The 21820-nt window shown below is 35.4% G+C and overlaps 3 protein-coding genes across 6 annotated transcripts; 1 reads left to right on the forward strand and 2 right to left on the reverse strand.

Annotated features, from left to right (window-relative positions):
- Window positions 1-9563: 9563 nt before the first annotated feature.
- Window positions 9564-13148, reverse strand: LOC119632313 (DNA repair protein REV1). The gene is made up of 5 exons (XM_038025152.1): window positions 13105-13148; window positions 12947-13050; window positions 12043-12874; window positions 11495-11969; window positions 9564-11437 (listed from the first exon to the last, which is right to left on the reverse strand). Exons 2-5 carry the CDS (start codon window positions 12968-12970, stop codon window positions 9778-9780), a joined length of 2991 nt encoding a protein of 996 aa, XP_037881080.1. The 5' UTR covers window positions 12971-13050; window positions 13105-13148; the 3' UTR covers window positions 9564-9777.
- Window positions 13149-13587: 439 nt separating this feature from the next.
- Window positions 13588-17085, reverse strand: LOC119632252 (cell division control protein 48 homolog B). 3 transcript variants are annotated; one of them, XR_005246764.1, is made up of 5 exons: window positions 16160-17085; window positions 15678-16099; window positions 15249-15618; window positions 14496-15189; window positions 13588-14332 (listed from the first exon to the last, which is right to left on the reverse strand). XR_005246764.1 is itself a non-coding variant. In XM_038025066.1 (4 exons), exons 1-4 carry the CDS (start codon window positions 17058-17060, stop codon window positions 14684-14686), a joined length of 2199 nt encoding a protein of 732 aa, XP_037880994.1. In that variant the 5' UTR covers window positions 17061-17085; the 3' UTR covers window positions 13588-14683. The 3 variants fall into 3 exon arrangements, 1 of the variants encoding a protein (XP_037880994.1); XR_005246763.1 differs by having other exon boundaries at window positions 13588-14441; XM_038025066.1 differs by having other exon boundaries at window positions 13588-15189.
- A 263-nt stretch (window positions 17086-17348) lies between these two features.
- On the forward strand, window positions 17349-20751 carry LOC119632063 (YTH domain-containing protein 1). Of its 2 annotated transcripts, none has more exons than XM_038024763.1 (3): window positions 17349-17524; window positions 17684-18689; window positions 19466-20751. In XM_038024763.1, exons 2-3 carry the CDS (start codon window positions 17813-17815, stop codon window positions 20677-20679), a joined length of 2091 nt encoding a protein of 696 aa, XP_037880691.1. In that variant the 5' UTR covers window positions 17349-17524; window positions 17684-17812; the 3' UTR covers window positions 20680-20751. The 2 variants fall into 2 exon arrangements, with proteins under 2 accessions (XP_037880691.1, XP_037880692.1); XM_038024764.1 differs by having other exon boundaries at window positions 17689-18689.
- The last annotated feature ends 1069 nt before the right edge of the window (window positions 20752-21820 follow it).

Raw genomic sequence — 21820 nt, forward strand, 5'->3', positions numbered from 1 at the left:
GCAAAGAGAAAATTCGGTACATTTTACAGTTTTTCTTTGACAAAGGCGAAAATGCAAGCCAGGCGGCTAAAATTGTGAATAATGTTTATGGTTCCGATACTGTAACAGCCAATTATGTGCAATTTTGGTTTCGTAGATTCCGTTCAGGAATTTTTGATGTTAAAGATGCACCTCGCACAGGTAGGCCAGTCGTCGAAAATGTCGATAAAATCGGAGAAATGATCGAAGTTTGCCGGCAGCTGTTAGCAGTCGTAACATCGCCCAGGAGCTAAAAATCGATCATAAAACAGTTTTAAACCATTTACACAAAGCTGGATTCAAAAAGAAGCTCGATGTTTGGGTGCCACCACAATTAACAGAAAAAAACATGATGGATCGAATTTCCATCTGCGAAGTCTTGGCCAAACGGAATGAGGTCGACCCATTTCTTAAACGGATGGTGACTGGAGATGAGAAATGGATCACATACGATAGCCCTGTGCGAAAACGATCGTGGTCAAAGAGCGGTGAAGCACCTCAAACGGCAAGGAAGATTTTGGGGTGGGACTGAAAGGGGATTATTTATTATGAGTTGCTTCCATATGGCCAAACGCTAAATTCTGATCTCTACTGTCAACAACTGGACCGTTTGAAGATAGCGATTGACCAGAAACAGCCAGAATTGGCCAACAGGAGAGGTGTCGTGTTCCACTAGGACAACGCTAGGCCACACACATCTACAGTGACTCGCCAGAAACTTCGGGAGCTTGGTTGGGAAGTTTTAATACATCCGCCATACAGTCCGGACTTGGCACCAAGCGATTATCATCTTTTTCTTGCATTGCAAAATTTCTTTAATGATAAAAAATTGGAATCTAGGGAGAATTGTGAAAATCGACTACTAGAGTTTTTTGCAAATAGAGACCAGAACTTCTATGGGAGAGGCATTTTGAAGTTACCTTTAAAATGGCAACAAATCATACAACAAAACGGTGCATATTTGACCCAAATCGGACAATACGAAGCATGTTAAATAAAGTCCTGAAGTTCATATAAAAATAATGGATTTCTTTTTCCCCAAACTAATATATATACTCCATCATTGCAGATAATAGACAAAATTAAGTCTTTTCTCTTAAGGTAAGCAATAAATAGAACAGTATCCCTCCCTAAGATAAACAATATGTAAAGTAGGCCTCTCTTAATGAAAAAGTATTCTCTTGATGTAGACAATAGATGGAACCATCTTATTGTAGACAATACGTAGCATAATGCTTTTCAAGTCTTTTCTCTTAATGTAAGCAATAAATAGAACAGTATCCCCCCCTAAGGTAAACAATATGTAAAGTAGGCCTCTCTTAATGAAAAAAAAAAAAAAATCTCTTGATGTAGACAATAAATAGAACCATCTTATTGTAGACAATACGTAGCATAATCCTTTTTTAATGGAAATGATTGGTTAATTACCGACCGCATAAAACGAATTACATTAGCAGTGTGATAATTAATAGCTTAAGGTAAACAATAAGTAATAAAGAGTAATTTGAAAGCCTAGCGGCTCATTAATGAGAATGCGCTCAGGCGATTTTAAATAATTGTGAAAAAACGACACAACTGACTTTACTGTGCATAATGAGAAAATGCTCGGAAGAAATAGAATTCATCTGAATAGCCGAGTACATAGGAATCGCGGGCTATCAAGTCTAGGTTCGCGGAGTAGTATAGTGAGTGCTCAGTCGGTAAAAGCATAACACTTACTAATTATGCATACAACTTACACTAGGGCACGGCCGCTTCTCTATCTCCTTCCCTTGACTCGCTTCTTTCCTGTCGTCACCTCGGTGATTGGTTATATAACCAAAAAAAAAAAAAAAAAAAAAAAGGGTCACCTCCCATATCATTGATTGATCTTTTCAGATGGACAATATCTAGTAACAATTAAAAGTTGGCCCCGTTGTTGGCCGTTTGTTTGCTATTGTAAGCGATTAGTAGCTGTTATAAGCGTGCGTATGTCTCTGTAAAAGTTTCATTTCATGACTCATATATATCAACGTTTAACACTTGACAGTTCCAACAGCAGATAGAAAAACTATAAACGATATATTTATGATCGCCTACTAATTAGAAATGACGGGACATACCGTCACCGTGTCATATAATGATTCATAGAATTTCAACAAAAAAAACAAAAAAAGAAAAGAAACTTGACGTACAAACTCAAAATCAATATCCACTGTGACAAATTAGTGTCAATAGATGATTTTTTTTTCAACACTTGAGGCTTCGAATTAATAGATCAACCGCTATACACTCCTTATTTGACACTTTCGTTATTTGTCGTTCTCATTTTTACCGTGCTTAAGCAAGCAAGCAATAAATTGCATAAAAACATAGAATTTCAACGGCGAGAAAATCGACTGATGATTCGAAATTTATATATTTTTTCGATTTAATAATATACAAGGGGAGTGATTATTTCACAAAAAAAAAAAAAAAATCCTCATTTATTTTTAAAATACATCGAAGATCGTATTAAAAAAAAGTATAACACAAACAAATGTGAAGCGTAACATATAATTTGGTTTAATGCAATATTGCTACTGTGCCGCAGTTAAGAAATTAATGAGTTGCAGATGCTTTTCATCTCCGACTGTTTGCGCTATAGTTCTTTTAGATATACAGTCGTACGTAATCGTGTGGCTATAACTGATGTTTTATGGTATACGGTAGCCGCGCACATATATGTAGATGACATGCTTTATAATGGACTTCAGTCCGTCGCTGCATATTAAAATCGCTAGCGTTTCGCTTAATATTGAAAAACTACTGAGTCCTTTACTCAACTCAACAATTTTGAATGTCAATCTTCATTTCGAACAGGCTTTTTTTTTTTTCTTTTTTTTTTGATTATCTTTTTTTATTTATGATCTTGGACAAGTTTTTTATTTTTTTCGCCCAACCATTTATTTGTTTACAAGTTGCTCTCCTTACCGGGTGCACTTGTTGTTGTGAATATTTATGTGCAATAATTAATGTATTCTTTATGATTTCTCTGATTAAGAAACTTCAACACACACGTCCACTTAAAATAAATAATTTTTTGCTTTTTTTTTTTTTTTTTTTTTTTTTTTGCATTTTATTCCTATTTATTATACTTATATATATGTGAATATATACTTTTATGGTTCTCGCCATATAAAAGCAAAAAGCAGCGGATGCCCTTAATTAAATCGATGAAAAGGAAAGGAAATATTTTCAACAAATAATGTAATTGTATACGTTTTGTCGCATTTTAAGAATACCTATCCATATCTAAGGCATCTAATGTATGTAGCAAATGCCAAAAATGTGTACTAAACTTTCAAATGACCTTGACATGGGCTTTCAATAATAATTATTGCATTCACATATTAATATATATATATTCATATATGTGTGTGTGAGTGTGTGTGTATGTGCTAACCGCACTGCGACCATTCTCTAGCTAACTTACCTATGAATTTTCTTTACGAGATTTCCGTTTTGCAAATCAATCTTGGCGTCGATGACAGTTCAACAGCAGACAGATAGACAAAGCGACACAGTTTGAAGCTATGGCGTTATTCAAGTGTTACAAATAGAATAACAAACTTAGTTTATCCTCATCTTTCGGTGATGAATATATGTATATAAAAAGAAAAAAAAAACTCTATTACACTGCATAATAAATAAACCAGAAGCACATAATAGTGATATAATTAAAAAAAAAAAAAAAATAAACGAAAAACATGCTACAATATCAACAACAATAACAACAGGATGCTATGCCAAGTGATTCCATCACATAAATTACCGGCTGGATATTTTATTAAAATGATATGGAAGAGCTAGAGACTCTAGTGATGATTCCTTTTAATTACTTCTATGAATGTTGTTTTTGCTGTTATTGTAGTTATTGTGATTTTATGAGCCAACAACGCCCAATTGCCGTGACTGTTAATAGCCTGTCCGAGATTACTATACAAAATATATTTTTTTTTGTTTTTCTTTTTTATTTTTTTTATTTTTTTTTTTTTTTTGTTGCTCTTTTTTGCTTTCAAGTTTTTTCCCCCACTAAACACATTAACCAGATGTCTGTAGAAGGGAGTCATTTGTCAGAAGATTGATTCATAATCAAATGTGCATATCTGACTACTGAGTGGCCACTTCAAGCGGCAAGTCTTGGCATGATCTCATTTTAAACCCGTTCAAAAGTGTAGATGCAATAGCACTTTTCTACGCACTTCACCAATAACAACAATAACAGCAACGGCAACAACAGCATAAGCAACAGCAGCATGCATAGTTGCACTTGACTTCATTTCATTCATGTCTACAGCTTCTTTTTTCTCTTTTTTTGTTTTTTTTTTTTTGTTTTTTTTCCTGCATTTTGTTTATTTATTTCTCCCTATTTTTCCTCCTTTTGTGGGCCCCCCTCTAATTAAATGTGCAAATTATTAGTTGATAGTTCCGCCAGGTGCGAGCTATTATAATATTTGTCTTTGTTGAGCTCAAGTTAAGTGTATCCGATTCATTCATATATATCATATATAAGTGTATACGTGGCCCGCTGTACAGTAGTTGTCCTACTGGAATTTCACACAGATTTCTTTATAAACAAAACCAATATAAACGAATATATATATATATATATATATATACATATATATATACATATATATACATATGTATATATACATATGTATAATAAAAACAAGTCATCATTTAAGCTTTTATTACAAGTTTTAAGTCATATCATTATTTATCCCCTGTTTTTTTTTTATTTTTTTTTTTTTTAAATTTCTTTCACTTTATTCGAGAGACTTTGCATTATAGTAATTATCATGTATCTAGTTTCCCATTCAATATCAATAATGTTTGCACAGATGACTTTGATTCTGCCTTCATCTTAACCAGTATTATTGAATCACGTTTAGGCTTTTTCTGCAAATATGTGTTTTGTTATGCGTGCATCTCGTCATATTCGTCAAGCAAAAGCTCGTTTATATTACTTTCGCCATTCGGCTTGCAATGTTCAAAACAATATTTACAAATACGCACACGATATCGACATATTTATATTTCAATATTATCACACCATCGTCTATTTTTTTCAAAGAAACAAAATTAGTTCCTACAGATGATCGGCAATAATCGGGTATACTTCACTATTACTTTCTCTATTAACATTCTTTATAGCATAGTAAGACTTTCATGTGGATAAGTCATTAGCAAATTGACAAATGATCAGAGACCTAATCAAGTCATCTATTATGTAAGAGAAACCGATAAGAATTTGTTTGAACATCTGGCAAATGTTCTTTAAGCACATTTCGTTCGCCGTACGCTTTGTTTTTGGACAATGATTATAAGCAAGTTTTGCTACCACATCGGGCACTAATGGAAAATACCGCACTTGCAAGTCAGTTCGACAGTTACCTATTGTTCATTAAAAACTAAAGGAATTTGTATTCACGTAAAACCAACGTAATACACAAGAATTGCAAGAAATTTTCCTAACTGTGCGCGTGTCATTTGGCCAATTAGAACCACCTTTTGGATGACTTCTGCAAAATATATCCCATACCATACCATAAACTATAATATTATCAGCGACGTTGTATAGCCAAAATCTAAACTAAGCCTAAGTTTCACATTGAACTTTTCGAAATTCATGTCATATTTATTTGTACTAAATTTAACTTTTCGTTACAAAAGTTAACATATAGGTAATAATAAAATGTTAGGTTTCGCCCAACGTCCCGAACTTATCTGCGGCTATACGTCAAGTTTCAGCATCCCATGCTAGGTGTGTATGATGCGACCACTCTTCCAACATATGACATATGGTAGATAACGAATCTAGATGGACATTGGTAAATCGGCTCAGAATCTTAGGCATCTGAGGTCAAAAAAATCGAACATAACCGCATTGTGGATGTATAGTCAAGCGTGTTTTTAATTACTTCACTCTTTTGCAATAGATTTTTAATATTAGTTTAATATAAAAAGTAATCAAGGCTAAGCTTAACATACACACACGCACACGATTTAATCAATATCAATATTTGTAGCTCAAGATTATGAAACCGATCGAGAATTGATCTAATTTTTTGATGCCAATCAAATGAGCAAATAAACACCAAAATTAATTTTCAAAGAAAATTTTTCAATTTGATTATAAATTAAATTTTGAAAAATATTGAATCAAGTCGGCTTTCACTTTTTCAACAAAAAAAAAATAAAATAAAAAACAAAAAAAAAATTCATACAAATCGTTACCTAAACACATACTATATATGTTATGTAAAATATTTCTATTAATTTTTTTCACCTCAATTGACCATTTTTCATAATATATACATGTGTGTGTATGTGTGTGTGTGTGTGTGTAGAGAATAAGTCTCCGTTGTGCCAATGTGAATTTTTAAAAGACCTTTTGCACTATCGAAATTCTTTTGAAATGTTTTACTAGATTGTGTTTAACACGTTTCTAAGATATGTAATTAAAACAACGACAAACCTGTAGCATATTATAGTACATTAAGGCATGTATGCAATGCCGTGCACTGCCATGCCATACCATACCATGCCATGCTACATTTTAACATATTGCACCTAATTTAAAAACTAAACGTATGCAACATAATACATTACATTGTACATATATTCATATGTAAAAATACATGAATAATTGTTGTTTTGTTAGCATAAGAAAACAAAAACAAAAACAAAAACTTTACATTAAATATTAAATGAAAACAGCCTTTAATGATCTTTCGATGTCAATGCATATCAGGTGTTATTATTAATTTACAAACAAACATTTTAACATAAATATATATTACACCTTGCAGATTGCGTACAATGTCTATATGTATCAATCCAATTTAAGAAATACGGAAGCTTTACTCGTTGTCATAATAATTTCGATATGTATGTCTTTTATCAAATAATGAAATCTTTTGACCTTGACCAACGAGAATAAGTAAAATCGTAAATTAACGAAATCAATAAATAAATAAATTTTTCATTTTTAAATCGAAAATAACTATTAGGTGAGACGAGTTCCTCGTGAAAAAGCCTACTGTCACGAAAATCGTATCATATTTGATGATTTGACCAACTCGCTATGCAAAGAGAGACGCTATAATTGCAACAAGGTCGAACACATTCTTCCTGAATACAAATTTCGTCAGGAGCCATCTCACTTGACTTTATTAACCACAACAGCAAAAGCGATGGTCAAGTCAAGAAATTCGTGCGGTACCCAAGTAAACAATCGGTTAAATTAATGGATGGCTGCAGTGAGCAAAAACATGTACAGAAGCCCTCGAAGACCCCAAAATGCCACAAAGGTCATGAAGAATATACGCCTGAGCGAAAGAAAGCATACGCATCGCGCAGCTAACCGGCCACGATCTCAATGTCAATCTCTATGTAATACCAGCCGTTAAAGTAGATGAGAGCCTCCTATCAAAGACCGAATCGATGAGGGAGCCCCCGTAGCAAAAGCACATTAGGCTCAATGGAAAAGCCTTATTTTGGAAAATGCAAGAACGATTCACCGATGCACCGGGAAGTTATTGGAATAGCCAATGTGAAGCTATATCAAGAAGAGAGACTTTGCACGTTCCTGAGTAATTCAGCAAAAAATGGAAGATCACCGTCTGCGATAATTTACCAAACCAAGAATAGTATCACGCACCCACAGAAACCAAAGTAACTTCAAATAATTTGTAAAGTGGGATAGGCTCTTAGATTTAGTTGTTATTTTGACTCGATCCAAACAGCGCGATCACACTGACCAGTAAAATAAAAAGTATTTTTTTTAATAAATCTCCATTTAATTACCTGTTTTACAACCCTGATTTAACAACCCTGTTAAACGAATTCAACGGAGAATGGCGGAAATTAGTAGCAGCGTGGATTGATAGTAATCTAGTAAACTAAAAGAAGCGTGAAATAAGCTGAAAGGTCACAAGTGGGCAGAATAATTCGCAAATGCCAAGTTAATGGCCGGAAATGATTGGAGAGCGAGCTCAGGATGATTTATTAAATTTATTATGCGGTGTAGCGACAGGTTATCGCCAAATGTGCACTCCAAGTTGGAAGGACCGTACGAAGTTCTCTTGAGAATAACTGACAGAGTCTCTCAAATCTAGAAACACCGGAAACGCATAGCTATGGTTAAAGTAGCACATGGAAGCAGACGTGTAGCTTTTAAAAATGGGTCACGAAAATCCCAAATTTAATAATTTGAGTTTGCGTGAAAGCTAATCGATTTTCCAAGAAATCAAATTCCAAAAAATATGGAAAAAGGAGGCCTGATCTGCTGCACACAGCGAAAGTGGCGACTGGGGACTGGCGAAAAGATTAACAGCAATTAGCTGGACGGAACATTTAGCAAAAGAAGAAATTAAAACAAAAATGTTGCGTTGGCGTGTGGCACTGGTAACTTGCTTGTAAAAATGTATATGCGTAAGGCAAGGTATTAATGCTTTATAGGGGACGCGGTCGAAAAAGCCGTCCGATTGAAACAAAAAACACATCACTGCACCAAATATCGAAATAAATATCTCCAAAATTGCAGCCTCTACGTTAAACAAAAGAAAACAAGGCACACAAGCGGACAAATAAGCTGTGATCGCAGTGCAGAAAGTGATTCTGAATCGATTAATATAGTAAAAGGTGAATCTATTTCAATTCCCATCATATGTACCCTTCAAGTCTCTATTGTCACACAATTCAAATTCCGAATACTAATAGTTGGATACAGAAATATGATTAATATGCTTCAAAACCTCCTCCCCATTCTTATATAGTCTATATGTTTGTCATAAAGAGTGCAAAAAGTCCTTATTCAACGCCAAATTACAACCCATCGCTTTGAGCCCGTTTTCGAGCTGCAACCTAATACTCTTGCTCAGTAATAGTAAGATACTGCGTCCAAATCCAATACAAAAATCTATCGAATCTTTTCTTTTCCAAATATTTCATAATTTCCATGTAAGATAAAATTCTATCACGGGCTGGCGGTAATATAAAAGTTTGTATTAGTTAATGATACAGGACAAAAAACGCTGAACATTTAAGTGTAGATGCTGCTTGCAAGCAATTGAACCCTACTAAATGTTGGCCAGACTTAAATAACTGTTATGGACTGGGTATATGAATGTTTTCTTTAATACGTTTAACCTAGTTTCGTGTATGCCCTTTGTATTTGCCTATGATTTGCGGAAGTGCTGATAATTTGGAAGCATATCAGGCTAACATTGACTACCGTTTGGACTGCATTTCCCCTTGGGTGGCTGCGAATGAACTTGAGACGAATTGGCCTCAACAATTAGGGTAATTTATCGACCCCCGAATGAGCATCTGACTCTCGCCTTAAAGATAGATGGTGCCAATATTGAAATTGTAATAGCTACCTTGAAATTCGTGTTGCTGAGGGTCATTTATCGATAATAAGTTATACTCTAATCCCCGCATTAATTTTGTGTCCTGTCGGGTCAATTTCTTATTTAGAAAATTTTATTCCTTGAATGTCTATGTGAGACGATTTAAATCAAAATTAGAGTAGACAAAGGTCTTGAAATTTATAATTACACGAATACTATTCACCTGAGGAAATTAAGATCGTTATGTAATCGTACAGTTAGTTTAAAACGTCGTTTTTCCTTTTCCTTTTCTTTTTTTTATTTTTTTCTTTACCTCTTGGGATTACATACTAATAACGTGCGGGTTAACAACAACTTTGAATACAACATTTTGCTATATTTATTCATCGCTTGCACATTTATCACATTTCAATTTTAAAGGTAGATGCAATTTTCGGCCATCGAAGATTACACGCATTTCTTTGTCAATCGTTTCTTGTAAAAGCTGAAGGACTGCATGCCACAGACAATCCTCATGCTCCACAGACTTACTACGACCGTTAAGTAACTGTATCATATACTGTAAAGAACTATAAAGTTGATCCAGTTCTTTATGTCTTATAACCTGGCGAGCATCCTGACAGATTAGCTCAATATCGTAACTTTCTGGTGTGTTAGTACTTTCGATCCAAGCTAGAAGTAATTGCTGGCAATTATCCTGTTGGAAGATATTTCTTCGTTGAGTAATTGCTTTTGAACACTCTGCAAGATTTTGATTAATTGGAAGTGATGGTTCGGATGCTATCATTTGTTCTTCAATTTCGGCTCTTAAATCAATTGGTAAAGCATCCAAGAATGCATTATCAATCTGACAATTTTCCATTGGCTCCATAAATTTTTTGATTGGAAAATCTGTTATTCGTTCGTTTAGGCGTTTTGCTTCCGCTTCCTTTGAAGTTGACGGTTGCAATTCACCTTCAGTGAAATCCCATAAATTTGTACTTGAAGACCGCTCTTCCGTTAGAGGACGATAACCTCGTTCTTCAAGAATTTCGTTTTTTATATCTAAAGGTAAAGCATTAAATACTTCGGGATCTAAATCGTTGGGTATGGTTTGCTTTTTCACACTTCGCGGCTTGTTGGCATTATTTTTCAACATACTAATAACATCCGGCATACGATCTTTATCTTTTTTCTCTGTCTTACGCGCCTTCTTAATTACCTTTTTTTCCAGACACGTTTTTGGTTGCTTCTCTGTAATTGGAAACATTACATTTTCTTTTCCAATTGTTTTAAAAGATTCATATTTTTCCTTTTCTTCTCCGTTTCCATTCATGATAGTGATCTCTTTTTGTTTTTCTTTAACTTTAGAAAACATGCACTTGATTATATTCTCTTTTGGTCTATCAATAAATTCGTTTGGTTCGTCTAATTTTGTAAGCTGTATACCAATACCTCTCAATTCGTCTGGGGGTAAATTCAAGGATTTCATGGTTGCTAATGTAGTTCGGGTTATTATTTCTAAATCGTCGGTATACGCTGAAAGGGGTACCGATTTTGTGATATGATCACAGACACCATGACCCATAAATTTGGATGTTTCTTTGGGTGCATCTTTCGCTCGTATCATTAGCTTTAGCGTTAAACATTTGGTTTTACGTTTAATGTCTTTTAAACGTTTTGTAACTTCTTCCGACAACTGCTTAAGAAATATTTCTAATTCTGCATATTTCTTGAAACGTATACCGTAGTTAACCTCTGCCGATATAGATTTGCGTATTTGCTCGAAAACCAGCGGTCTCGGATCAATACCACGACAAAATTGATATAAGGTTTCACCCAACTTTTTGCCAACCAGCTCTTTTAAACGGGGTAAAGAGCATTTTTGCAAATCGCCACAACTCTTTAGTTTGGCCTCCTTTAATGTATAAGCCGTACTGCTGCCTACGCCAGGTAACTCTTCTATCGATATATTCGACATATAAGCCCATACGTTATCACTTTCTAAATAATACTGACCATCGGGCTTGGCTTTCTTCGTAGCCATTCTAGCCTGCAATCTGTATATAAAAAACTTATAAAATATAAAATTGCTTTTTTACAATCTTGGAACTTACTTATTAGCACCCACCCCTGCTGAACAAGGGCAGCCAGTTTTTTCTTTTACCTCTCTGCGTATAGCTTTTACGAAATTCATAACAGGAATTTCAAGGGATTTTACCACTTCGGTTAAATCAACAAACATTTCATCGCAGCTGACTGCCTCTATATTTAAGGTATACTGGGCAATAGTATTGTACAAAGTGAAAGCCACTTCTCGGTAACCTTCAAAGTCGTATGGTATAGTTTTTAATTCCGGGCACAGTGTCAAAGCCTGACCCACGAACATGCCATTGTATATACCTTTGGCTCGAGCCTCATAAGAAGCTGAGGCTATTTCTGATAGAGACAATTTACTTTCGAAACCGCCACGCACTTTATCCGATAGAATGTTATTGTGTAGACGCTGTTTAAAGCGTTTTTCGAACAGTTCCATTTCGGCTTGTCGATCAGCTTGAGAATTCACTGAGATTTCGGAAGCTGAAGAGCCGCCTATGATGAAAAATAAGTCAAAATAATTTCAAATTTCTTCATTTTTTTTTTTTTTTTTTTTTTTGTAAAAAACCTTTTGAATGTGTTACTACTACTGGATATCCCCTAAGATGCGGATGTTTACGCAATCCCACAGATACAAAAAAACAATCCATATCGATATGCATAATGCAATTTTTGCCAGCATTATTAATCGCGTGTTGTGTTGGATACGTTTTACCCAACTTTTCTTTAAGCTGCTGTCTGGCAGGAAAATCATATCCATTACGTTGTTGCCTCAATTCGCTAATATACTGCTTAAAACCTGCTCCCAATGTAGCAATGTGATGCAAACGCGAGTTGTTGAAAAATTCATTAAGAAACTTTGGATCAACTGCTGTAAGTGCCGTATTAGAAGTAATAGTAGTTTTGTAATTAGCGGAACTAGCATTTAACTCCGCTAGACCCTGATTAATATTCGTCAATTGATTTTGAATTTCTTTAGGATCGAACTCTTTAGCCGATGATAGCTTTAAAACATCAGTCTTTTTGTTTAAACTAAACTGTATACTAGGTTGCGAAGTCTTTTGATTAGTGTACAGCAAATAGCGGGCATAGTCAAGAATACGTTGTTCTTTGACGCAGTCTACGACCCATTGCGGGCTTATAATTTTACTAGTATTGAAGTTGCGTACTTTAACATCTGGTAAATTTTCAGCTATTATAAAACTAGTATGTGAACGTTCATAATGATGAAATACACCACCATGTATCATCATAATACGTTTCAACTCATCGGCTGAAGGATTTGTTAAACCATTGACAAAAATAGAAATGCCCGCGAAAAGATCAGATTTTTTAAAAGGATTGCTGGCATTACTAAATTGTTCCTCCAATTTAGTAATCTTTGCCTGCATATAGCCACCCTGTAATAAACAAACAAAGAGAATACGTTAATGAAGAGGTTATTCAATTTTCAATACGATCCAGCTACTAACCCATTCGTCAAATCCATTATTCATGATCAAAATTTGTGTATTTATATGAAATCCTTAGGCTAAATTTGTAATACCGAAGGCACAAGAATCCCGCTATTAAGTCACTGAAAGATTTTTCATTTATTATACGTGATATTAATCTTTTTAAATCTACAAACCGATTTTTTTGACACAATTTTTCAAGGCTTTATCCCAACTTTTCCTTTTCTTGCATTGAGTTCAGCAAAAAAAAAAAAACAAAAAAACAAATATAAGCGAGCCGAGTTGCCATACTCATTATATTTATGAATTTCTTAAAAAATATCTCTTCTAGTTGGCAGTGCTTCTTCTCGAAAGCTCTGCGGTGTGAAATAAAGTTTTGCAAAGTTTTAAGGTAAACTCATTTCCGCTAAAAATATCAGGCTTTGCGTCTTATAAAAAGTGAGCTTATTGATAAATGATGGGTCAAAATACTACAATGCTAAGATTTCATTTGTTTTTCCATAATCTTTATGTTTGATTCGTAAGCGTAGAAGCAACAACAGATGGCACCTACTAAAATTTCGTTAAAATTATTTGCAAATAATAGGGAATTATGTGATTGTGCTACTTGGCTTTTTTCATTTCAAGGTCGTAAGTAGTTTTTGACCTTGCGATCACGATCTGGAAATCTCAAAGAAAGGTTAAAACGTCAAATGCAGAACGTCTTCGACAATTGAACAATCAATTTATTTATTTATGTATTCTTTTCTTATGGGATGTCTCTTATACGTATGTGTGGCCACGCTAAAAGGCACGAAGATTGACAGCCGTGGACGCAGGAAGGAAGTTTAGTAGAGTATTTGTGTACATTCGTCTTGAAAGTGGAAACATCTGAAATGGTGGGAAAAATTATTGCTGGCAGGTTATTTCAAAGGCGGCCAATACGATCGAAGAACGACGTATAGCGGTAGTGTAATTTGCGGACATTTTGAGTACGACTGGATGAGAATGCTGAGAAGTTCGTGTTAAAGAATTGGTTTGATGGACAAATCCCGTTTGTCTCCAAGGAACATTTTTCTTGTATATTTCTCTAGATGAATACAGCGCACCCCACGATGCGCAAAGGTATCGAGAGTTTTAGAGACACTCCCATCATGAGAATCTGATGACCGATAGGGCATTAATGGTCTCCAAGAAGGGTTTGGGATAGTCTAAATGGACAGCGGCTGCAGTAGAGTACTTTTTGCACTGCTTTAACGTGGTGTTAAACGTTTTACTTTTCGGTCGACTCTATCCAGATGATGGCATGAGCTCGCGATTCAATATGTCGCCATCATGCAGCGTTTCTTCTTTAACTCGGCGCTATATGATCGCTCGCTGGGGATCAACGACCGACACAAGGCATCGTCAACTGCAAATGAATGACTAGATTTTCTATCACGATGTCAGTAGCTCATTTAACCATATTTTTGTTGTTATGAAACTCGTTAAGGCAAAAATATTGATGTTGATAATAAATGCGCTTTTTGAATATCTAACAAAACATGTGCATATGACATAATGCGTGTATACAGAAAGCAACATTTACCTGACGCCTTTTTATATAGAGATATGCAATGATGCTATAAACCACAAGATGGAAATTGTCTTAGTTGACCAAATGATACCCTCAAAGTTCAGAGAATTAGAAGTTCTGAGAGTCCTGGCTATTTCAAATTCGTCGTACAGCGAATATATCTTTCTTAGTTTTCACTTTCATATGCCGTAACTTTGAAGCTAACGTTGGAAATATTTGCTTTCAAATTGATAATACCAGTCTATCTGTTGTTGTGTCAAAGATGACTTTGTTTCACTTAGCACGTACTCGAAATCTTCGGATTGGATTTCGGTAGAACAGAGATTACGTTGAAACGCACGCATTGCGGCTTCATTGCACAGATTACAAATATCGGCCCCGGAGAAGTTACCAGTGCGGCTGGCCAAACTTTCCAAATTTAAATCTGAATCAAACGGCATTCGTTTACTACAGAGTTGAAAAATTAAATTTCTTGTTTCAAAATCAGGGACTGGAACATGCAATAATTTATCGAAACGTCCAGGTCGCATAAGAGCTTCATCGATCATATCCGGACGATTAGTAGCGGCTACAACTAAAATATAACTGTCGGTATTGGCCGAAACAATACCATCCATTTCGGTAAGTAGAGTAGACAAAATTCGCATTTGTACGTCGCTGGAACCTGTAGAACTTGAGCTTATAGAACGACGACCTACAAGAGTATCTGTAAATTTTATGGTTTAGTATGAAAATGCATTAAAGGACTTGGATAAAAATTTTTACCAATTTCATCTAGGAATATCATGCAGGGAGTATTTTTACGAGCAGCATCAAATAGTTTTGCTATAAATTTTTCCGCACAGCCAATGTATGGCGAATAAACCTCTGCTCCTGACGTAGCGATAAAAGTCATACTTGCTTCATTGGCTAAAGATTTTGCTATAGTGGTCTTAGCACATCCTGGTGGTCCGTAGAGTAAGATACCCTTTGGCAACTGTAATCCGAAACGCGAGAAGGCATCTACATGCTTTAGGCCAGCAAGTATCGAAGCGTTTAAAACTTTTTTTAAATTGTTTATGCCACCGATCGTATCAAAACTTTCCGTCGGTTTATAGGTAGTGACCTCAGAGTTAGTTAATGCGAAGGGTTTAAGCTGCAAATGGAATCCGTAATTTTATTAATTTACCGATTCGACAGCCATACAAAACTTGCCTTTCTTAGGTGGTCTTCTAAAACAAACTCCAAACTTTTTCCAGACTTTGCGAGCAGACTATATGCCACATTATCTGCCAATAATTTAAAATCCGCTATGGTATATCCACGTGCTTGCTTAGCCGTTAATTCAAGAAGCGTTGTCGAAAGACTTATTGAAGGTATACTTTCAGAAAGCAATTGAGCAATTACTTGTATACGTTCATCGGCCTTAGTAAAAGTATTCATTGTAATCTCTGTCTCAAATTTATCAAATTTTTCTGAACTTGATGTAGTAGCCAAACACATAATCTCCTGACCCATTCTAAACAGTTGATCAATTTGTAAAAATAGCTCTCCTAAAGAGCTCGGAATGCTTTTTGAATTTTTTCCTAAATCTGTGTACCACAGATGAAGATCTTCCAGGAATATAACCGTAGCTCCTAATAGAGTAAAATGTTATATTTCTATACTTAGCTTCAATACCATATCAATTGCCAAACCTTTAGATTTGAAATGTTTTTCAAAATTAATAGCAGCTTGGAAAATCTTTCTTATCTGTATCTCGGAATCGCCAGGCAAAGGTTGTACGATTTGTAGCGAAGTTATGCGAAAAACATTACATTGTCGGTCTTTAAGCCAGGTTTCTAGCAAAGCTGTTTTTCCACAGCCGTTAGCCCCTCTTACCAATAGATTCAACGGTATACGTAGAGAAACCTTTTGAGAACGTTGCAACTGAACTAAGGTCATGAATTCATTCAATTCCTGTTGCACTTGCGTATAGGTTTTTAATTCTAAACAAGGTTCACAGATTTGTTTGGATTTTATGAAACATTCCTTTAAATTGATTAAACTTTGATCATTTATAATAAAAAATTCCATTTCACGATCGTCATTATCAGTGCCACCTATGATTTTAATACTATCAATGCCACATTCGAGTAACTCCGAACTTCGGATGTAGCAAGTATCGTGTAAATGGAAATTTTGCAGAAGAATTTGTAAGATTTGCCTTAAGTACGATTTCGTTATTAAGTGGAATTTGGATATGTAAACCTCCGGTATCAAATAAACATTTAAATCTATTGCTTTCACTTGCTTAATTGGTAATTGCAAGCATTGGAGTCTTGTTAGCTTATAGATCACTCGATCGCCTTGTATTTGCTTAAAGCTTTGCACACTTGCATCCAAATAACAAACATTGTCGTTGCATTCTGCTCTTGGAAATATTTGACAAATTCCAAAGTGATCCTCAAGCTTTTCCGATTGCTTAGAAACTATACGACATTTAGCCCAGCAACCTGGATATAAATTTTTAGGGAATTTACTTTTTGAAATCAAACATTTTTGTTTTACTAAATTTTCCACGCACTCTAATGGTAAAATAGACAAATCTAAATCCATTTCTGAAGTAAATCCACAAATTCTCTTAAGCTTAAAGAAATTCGTAGCACGACTGAAAAATCAGCTGTCAAGCAATGTTATGAAATATTATCAAATAGATAATTGTTCTTTACACGGAGTTACGAAGTGCTGTCAAATGAATTATTACTCCGTACTTGCCCGCGTGAGTACAGAGAAGTAATTTGCTTATTTATATCGAAAACAATGATGCCTAGTTTGCAGTTAGATAATAAAAAAACGAATTTACTCTCATTCCCGCTAATATGAATGGCATTTTTATGCTAGAGGCAGCTCTGTTAGTCGCCATTGTCAAATGAAAACGTAGCCGATTAAAATTGATGTGTGAATGTGAATTCGTTGAAAAATTAAGAAAATTCATTGAAAATTTTCCTAATCTTTAGGCAGTTATACATAATTAATTATTACAAATTCATGCGACGTTACTTTGTGCAGGAGTAAAGAAGGTATGTGCTTTTGAAAAGACAAATATGCAGACAATAGTTTACTTACGATCAACCATTAAAAACTTCTGTTGTATGCTAATATGATTTTTTTTTTGTTTGTTTTATGGCTTTGTCCGGTCACCTGTCCCTGCGTTAACCTTCTTTGTGAAATACTTGAAGTTTAGGAAAAGTAGCAACCCGAAAAGTTGATATTAAAGCAGGGTTTTGCCTGTGTAACCATAAAAGGGTTAATTGCAATAATTTAAGTTTATCATCATCCTATTTGAAATACTATTGAGCAGCTTTTCAATGAAAATAATGGCAGATCTAGATGCTGTTCATTTGGGTCTTGATGAGAATGAGGCGGATATAGCTGAAGAATTGCAACATTTTGACGAATCTTTTGATACTCGTAGTGAAGCTTCCGAATCGGGTTCAGAGTCATCGGATTCGCAACCTAGTATTAGCTCGGTAAGCACAGCCCCTTCTACTAAATCCAAAGAGAAGATAAAAGCGAAAGCTAAGAAACCGCAAAAAGCCCCACCACCGCCACCACCAGCGAAATCTATAGAAAAAAAATCGAAGCGAGCTGCTTCACCATCAGTAAAAGAATCTACGGTGAATGGTAAAAATGCCAGTAAAAAGAAACGCAGCAATGCTGAAATTAAATCAAGTAAATCAACTGAATCGAAGGATCCCGTAGAAAGTAAGAAATCGGAAACAATCGATTCAAAGAAGTCGCGTAAAAAGTCATCTGAAGCTAGCCAGAGCGCCGCTGTTAACAGTGGTAATACTGAAGCCAGCGATGAAGAAGTTATTAAAGCTAAAACCTCTGCAGTTCCTTTTGATAGTGATTCAGAATCTGAAGATTCTGATTCGGCTGCCAATATAAAACGCAATGGTCGCAAAAATCCTCTAAAATCGACATCACCAGAAAAAAAAGGATCGTCGACGAACGCTTCTAGCGGGGGTGGTAAAAGTGTTTCGTTATACGACTATAAAACTAAATTAAACTATTTATTCCGTGATACACGTTTTTTTCTCATCAAATCTAACAATTCAGATAATGTTAATATCTCGAAAAGTCAAAATGTGTGGGCTACTTTGCCACAAAATGATACCAACTTAAGCCAAGCTTTCAAAGAGGCCAGAAATGTATTACTGATATTTTCGGTTAATGAGAGTGGTAAGTAAAAACACTTTTTGTAGTATGTTAACTATTATTAAATTATTTGCAGCAGGTGTTAATCAAATACGTTAGCTAAGACGTCCAACAATTTGGAGTAGATTTTTGTATTTGTATAGGAATTATAAATTGATTACTGCCATTAAGTGTAATGGGAACGATTTCTAGAAAGGAAAGTCTTTTTGGGTGTTTTCCAAACGATGGTAGTTCAATCTTTCATTCCCTTTGTAAAGCTTGGAAGTATACATCAAAAAGAATAACCCATATAAATTACTGATACATAATTATCTGCGTCTTTTCATCTTTCTCTTTTTCGGTATTTTGTCTTGAAATTTAAAAGTAGAATTCTGAAACCCTGTACATGTATTATACTGATGGCCATAGATTTGAAACGGGCGGTGTTTCACATTCTTTATTGCGCTTATCAATATTGAAAAGACCTATAAACTGTAAGAAGGCTCTATTTTGTATATACAAGGAACCGAAGCGATCTGCAAAGAGTCAATTTCAAACGTATTATTTTAAAAAAGAGCTCACTTGCAAATAATATGCTATGTTTCTGGCCGAAAAAAATGCGCTCCAAGATTTTTGTTTCAAATGAACACATATGTTGTCGATTACATTCGCCTTTTATGACAAAAATTAAAGAATCAAATTATATTTGCGTTTCACCATAAAAGTCGAAATGGTTTGTAATTGAAATGCTGGATATCAAAGATTTGCATAGGAAGCGTTCAAATTTTAGTTCATACCTATAAAGCGCCCATTTTTTTCAGGAAAATTCGCGGGTTTTGCTCGTATGAGCGCATCATCACGTCGGGACATAACGCAGCCAGCTTGGGTGTTACCGCCCAGCATGTCCTCGAGAGCTTTGGGTGGTGTCATCGAAATTGATTGGATTTGCCGCAAAGAACTCTCCTTTAATTGCACGTCTCATTTATACAATTCATGGAACGAAGGAAAACCAGTAAAAATCGGTCGTGATGGTCAAGAAATTGAACCAAAAGTGGGTGCGGAATTATGTCGCCTTTTTCCGGAAGATGAAAAAATCGAATTGACACCAATTTTGCGTAAATCGAAGGAAACTGCAAAAATGATGCGTGAAAAAAATATTCGGGTCGTTTATAAACCGCCGAAAAGTTTGTCGACACGTGGTGGTATCCGAGGTAGCACAAGTTACCGGCACGGCGGCCATGAGAGACGAGAGATCGGCGGTGGGCCTATGCGTCATAAACGCACCTATGGTAGTGGACCACATCGTCCCTATAAGTTGCCTGCGCATTTGGGTCACCCATCAACTAGTTATAAAAGGAGCGGTTCGCCGTATAGAAGTGGACCAGGCGGTGGTCCTGGTGGCAGTGGAGGTAGTTCGCGGGCTGGTGGTGGCGATGCCGGCTTACCACCCTGGGAACGGTACATGACACCAGCAGCCGCTGCCGAAGCTTATTTAGCAGATTATATGCGCACAATGCATGGCCAATTGCCGCCATTGCCATTTGTACCACCGTTTGGTCAACTACCGCCGCCAACGCCCGGTAGTGCAGCAGTACCTCCGTCGGGCGGTTCTGCCTCTATATACGAACAATTGCCGCCTCCAGTGCGTTATTATGATGGGCCGCCACTACCGGATTATCCACCACCACAACCTATACGCCCACCACCGCCGGGTTTCGATAAATCCGCACCATCCTATGAAGATTTTGCGGCGTGGAAACACGCGGGTCTGCCGACAGGCTCACTATCTACCGGATTCCCACCCAGTCTTAGCGGTAGTAATGGCAATAACACAGGGCCGGGTGGTAATAGCGGTAGCGTGGGTGGTGGTGGCGGTTCCAGCAGTCAAGGTTACCGCGGTAATCGGGGCGGTGACGTGAACAATTCGAATATAAATCGTACACGCGAACGTAATTCTCGGGGAGGGGATCGTGACCGTCATTTTCGTGCTAACAATGAACGTAGCGGTCGTAGTTATCGTGACAATCGTCGTTAAAATTATGAAATAAAAAGAAAAGAAAAATGTTTAAAAATGAAAAAAAAACAGTGATTAACTATTTACTTAAAAAAATATTTTTTGCAATTTTGAAAATGTGTTTAAGTAAAATTAATTCTTAATTTATACAATTGATAATAAGAAAAACAAAGAACAAGATTGTGTTGTCAAAAGCACTTCTGTCCGGTGATCATATTTTTTATTTGGAACAGAAAGCACGCATAATAATAATAATCATAATAATAATAATATTAAAAGCATAACTAAAAAGTGAATAAGAAAGAAAAGTTTCAGTTTTTAACAAAGGAAAAAATCGAATTAAAAAAAAATAATAATAATAATTAGCGCAACCAGAAGAGAAACTTAATGTTTAGTATTTAAACTTAATTTAGTTTAAAGAGATCAGCATCTATACTACTATCCACACAATATCTATAAAATTATAGAACTTTTAAGAAACCAAGAAAAAAGCAAAAAAAAAAAAAAAAAAGAAAAAGAAAAAAAAATACATAAAAAAAAGATAAAAATGTCACGTGTGAACTTTTTATTGCAAAAAGAAATGAGAAATGGTTGGAGAGGCATTACCTATAAAGAAGATAAAGACTGATGACCATCCGATATATTAAGATAAAAAGAAGAAAAAAAATTATTATTATTTTTATTATAAAAAAAGACGTTATATCTGTACTCTCCACACAATACAAACGAACTGTCTGTTCTTGCTCTCTCTCTCTCGCTCCTCAACATGCTGACACGAGTAATAAGGAGAAGCATTCTTCAAGCAAACGATAAAATGAGATAAACAGTTAAGCAAGTGTGCAAAAAGTGATCAAAATGAAATTTTGTTAAATAATGAAAAACTTTAGCAGCGTTACAGTTGCTGGGAGAGAAAGAAAGAAAGAGAAAGCATTCAATATTTTATGCGCTAACGGACTCTCTTAACAAACGTCCTTTAAAAAAAACTCTCCCGAAAGACTGTTATTCTCAAATGTTCATACAGTGTTAACACCATTCTAATAAAAATCAAATTTTTTTATTGCACAGATTGGATTCAAGTGATGCTGCTTTTTAGCCCCACTTTCGAGTCCTCTTTACAGCTACCTATATATTGTATTTAAAAAAAAAAAAGAAGAAAAAAGAA

This window comes from Glossina fuscipes, unplaced genomic scaffold (assembly GCF_014805625.2).
Source record: "Glossina fuscipes isolate IAEA_lab_2018 unplaced genomic scaffold, Yale_Gfus_2 1, whole genome shotgun sequence".
NCBI lineage: Eukaryota > Metazoa > Arthropoda > Insecta > Diptera > Glossinidae > Glossina > Glossina fuscipes.